Below are 3347 nucleotides of genomic sequence, written 5' to 3' on the forward strand. Positions count from 1 at the left end.
TTCCTTTTAATATCCCTTATTGGCATTGCGTGGAACATTAGGCTGTGTAAGACCTGGCTTCAGAGCTCTCTACGATCCTTTGGAAAGGTCCCTTCCACCTCAGGACATTCTATGATGTCATTATACTACAACAGCGGCCCTTGAAACACTACAGATTGAGGGATTCAATTCTTCTTCTTTTACCAAAAGATGTTTTAGGACCAAAAAACTGATTGTAGGATTTCCCAAAGGGAAACAAAACCCCCATGTCCCTGAAAGCTGCCTGAAAAGTATTGTCAACCAGTGGAGAAAATACCAGTGCCAGCACAGGGCAAACCCACCTAGCTCACCAGCACTGGGGTGCCTTGCTGAAACTGCTCCAGCCCCACCGAGGGCAGCCCTGGAAATCACAACACCGCTTTCTCTTAAGTCAGCATAGAATCTTTTAATACTTTACATAAAAAACTGCATACACAGTTCATAGTTTTTATGTAAACATCATATACATCTCAGTTCTCGCCATGGCAAATTCTTAAAAACAAAACAAAAAGTCTCAGTACCACCGTTAAGGGAAGGAGAGGAAGGAAACAAACAAACAGGTAAATTTGTTCTCTGAACCAGAGAAACGCAGTACTATTTTCACCTGAGTCCGCTACCCAGTGAAAATAAGTTTTAAATAAACCTAAATTCTTTAATCTGCCCTTTAGTGTTAAAGTCTGATGTACTCAATGCGTAAGGAACAGTGTCTTCGTCTTTTTCCAAGGCAAAAGAAATACAGCGATTTTAATTTCTCGTGCTGGTCACAATTTACAACAAGGCCCAGATGAGGTTACTGAGTAAGAATGCTTCCAACGCTGCAGTTGGATGTAGATACAAGCACATTGAGTATTTAAAAAAAATCCAAGTTGTGCAAAGTCATTTCATTTCAAAACAAACTTTTAAATAAATCCAAATCAATGCATTTGCAGAAGACAACACTAAATGAAGGAGCAGGCACCAAGATCATAATATGGCAGTATCACTCCATCCCCCTTGCTCACCCTGCCCCATCCATCAGGAGTGTTCAGCAAGGAGGATGGAGCAGCCCAGCTTTACTTCCCAACCCAGTGACTTCTGCAGCTGGAGACAATTCAAGGCTCGTGTCACCAGCAGGCATCAGTCATGGCAGGCAAAGCGTTCCTCTGCACAATGAAGTCCCAGCTGGGCACCCCCTCCCCACCTCACTTTAAATAAGCACCCTCTGCACTACCCCAGTTTGCACAAGACAGAAAAGTAAGATATATACAGGCTTTGCTTGGGATGAGCCTCCACTCCCAGTCCAGGTCTTCATGGCCAACTTCGACAGCAGGTCAGGTTGAGGCCAGAACACCCACAGGAGACGCTAGGATGCCTCAAGCAGCCAAAAGATGCAGCCTGTTCCCCAGCTTGCCTGGGGGGAGGCACATGCACACAGGAGGCAGGAGTCCCTTCGAGCATCTCAGCTCCACCACTCTCCTCTTGCAAAAGAGAGGAGGCCGCCTGGGAGCTGGGAGCCGCAGGTGGTGGGCGCAGATGAAGAGCTGGGTGCAATATTTGCTCAGTCCAGTCTCAGCAGCTTCTTGTTGAGAGTCAATCAACTTGAAGGGGCCAGTGATGGGAGAACGCTTCTCCCCACCCGATTCCCAAGACTCAGGGCATGCAACCCTCCCCCCCCCCTCCCTCTGTCCCCACGGCTGAGCCATCACAACCCTTTTCGGCTAAGGGAGCGAGCCCCGTCCCTTAGTCCCCACCCCCATTCCCTGCCAGCCCCCAGCTGAAGGGACAGGCAGATGCTGCATACATGCATGCCCCAGCTCCTCTCCGCCTGCCAACAGGTGACCAGGCGCCGTGCCCAGCGCCGCGCTCCAGCCGCGCCCTATAGGACCTTGCAGCAATTGATGCAGCCGTTCTGAGTGCCGTAGCGCTTCTGCAAGGCCGCTCGGGTGGCGGTTTCAAAGACCTCCCTGACACCCTCCTTGGTCTTGGCCGAGCACTCCAGGTAGTCGTAGGCCTGGATGCGGATGGCCATGGCGCGGCCATCCTCAGTGCGCACCGGCTCCTGCTTCATGCGGGCCAGCTCGTTGCGCACGTGCTCATCGTTGCGCAGGTCTTTCTTGTTGGCCACCAGGATGATGGGGACGTTGGGACAGAAGTGCTTGACTTCGGGCACCCACTTCTCCGGGATGTTCTCCAGCGAGTCCGGGCTGTCCACTGAGAAGCACATGAGGATCACATCCGTGTCTGGGTAAGAGAGAGGGCGCAGGCGGTCGTAGTCCTCCTGGCCAGCCGTGTCCCACAGGGCCAGCTCCACCTGCTTGCCGTCCACCTCGATGTCGGCCACGTAGTTCTCAAAGACGGTGGGCACATAAACCTCAGGGAACTCGTCCTTGCTGAAGACGATGAGGAGGCAAGTCTTGCCACAGGCGCCGTCCCCCACCACCACCAGCTTCTTGCGGATGGCAGCCATGGCCAGGCTCGCCAAGCTGGCCTTGCCGTGCAGCAGGACGATGGCAGGGCCCTCCTCCCCGCGGCCGCCGCCTCCCGCTTCTTCTCGTTTCTCACAGGGCACCGTGGCGAGCCGGGCCCGCGCAGGCAGGCTCCCCGAACTGGTACCGCGTCTCCGTCCCCTGCTCCGGGGACACGCTTCGGCTGCCGCTCCCGCCCGGTTCAGTCCAACTCTTCGCGAGGGAACCGCCGCAGCTGCCGGCCCGACCGTAAAACAAAAAATAAACACGAGCCGCTCCGCACCCCTCCGCGCCGCCACTGCCGCAAGCAGAACGCCGGCGCCGCTATTTAAAGCTTCTCCGACTTTCCTAATATAGCCAGCCAATGGGAAGGCAGGGAGTGAGGTCATCGTCGGCGGGGAGCGCCACGATTGGCCGAGCCCTGCGGGCGGGAGGCGGGGCGCGAAAAAGGAGGGGGCGCGCCGCGGGGTTGAGGGGCCCCGAGCTGAGGGGCGGCTGAGGGCGGGCAGGGGGTGCGCTGGGGGTGCTGGTTGTGAGGCGGGGCTGCGGCAGGGCTGGGCTGTGGGGCTGAGGAGCTGAAGAGCTGAAGAGCTGAGGAGCTGAAGAGCTGAGGAGCAGGGCTGGGTGCTGTGTGCCGAGCCCCCAAGGGGGCTCTGCGACAGGGCAGTCCCCGACGCGGTGTTCCCGAAGGCAGCCCTGCTCCTGAAGGGCTCCAGAGTGGCTCAGCACGAGCAGATGGCTCGCACAGCACACACGGCTCACAAAGCCTGGCATTCCTGGTACTGCCGGCCGTGCAGCTATCGCTGTTGGCTGGGTGTTGTCTCCCAGCACGTAACACCTTGCTGCTCAGGGCTGGGTCCGAATCCTTTTGCTCGACAGCGAAAG

At 56.2% G+C, this 3347-nt stretch overlaps 1 protein-coding gene across 1 annotated transcript; it reads right to left on the minus strand.

Moving 5' to 3' along the window:
• Positions 1 to 409: 409 nt before the first annotated feature.
• On the minus strand, positions 410 to 2761 carry RHOB (ras homolog family member B). Its single transcript, XM_048935084.1, has one exon. The coding sequence runs from the start codon at positions 2462 to 2464 to the stop codon at positions 1874 to 1876; it is 591 nt and encodes a 196-aa protein (XP_048791041.1). The 5' UTR covers positions 2465 to 2761; the 3' UTR covers positions 410 to 1873.
• Between the last annotated feature and the right edge of the window lie 586 nt (positions 2762 to 3347).

Source organism: Lagopus muta, chromosome 2, assembly GCF_023343835.1.
Source record: "Lagopus muta isolate bLagMut1 chromosome 2, bLagMut1 primary, whole genome shotgun sequence".
Taxonomy (NCBI): Eukaryota; Metazoa; Chordata; class Aves; order Galliformes; family Phasianidae; genus Lagopus; species Lagopus muta.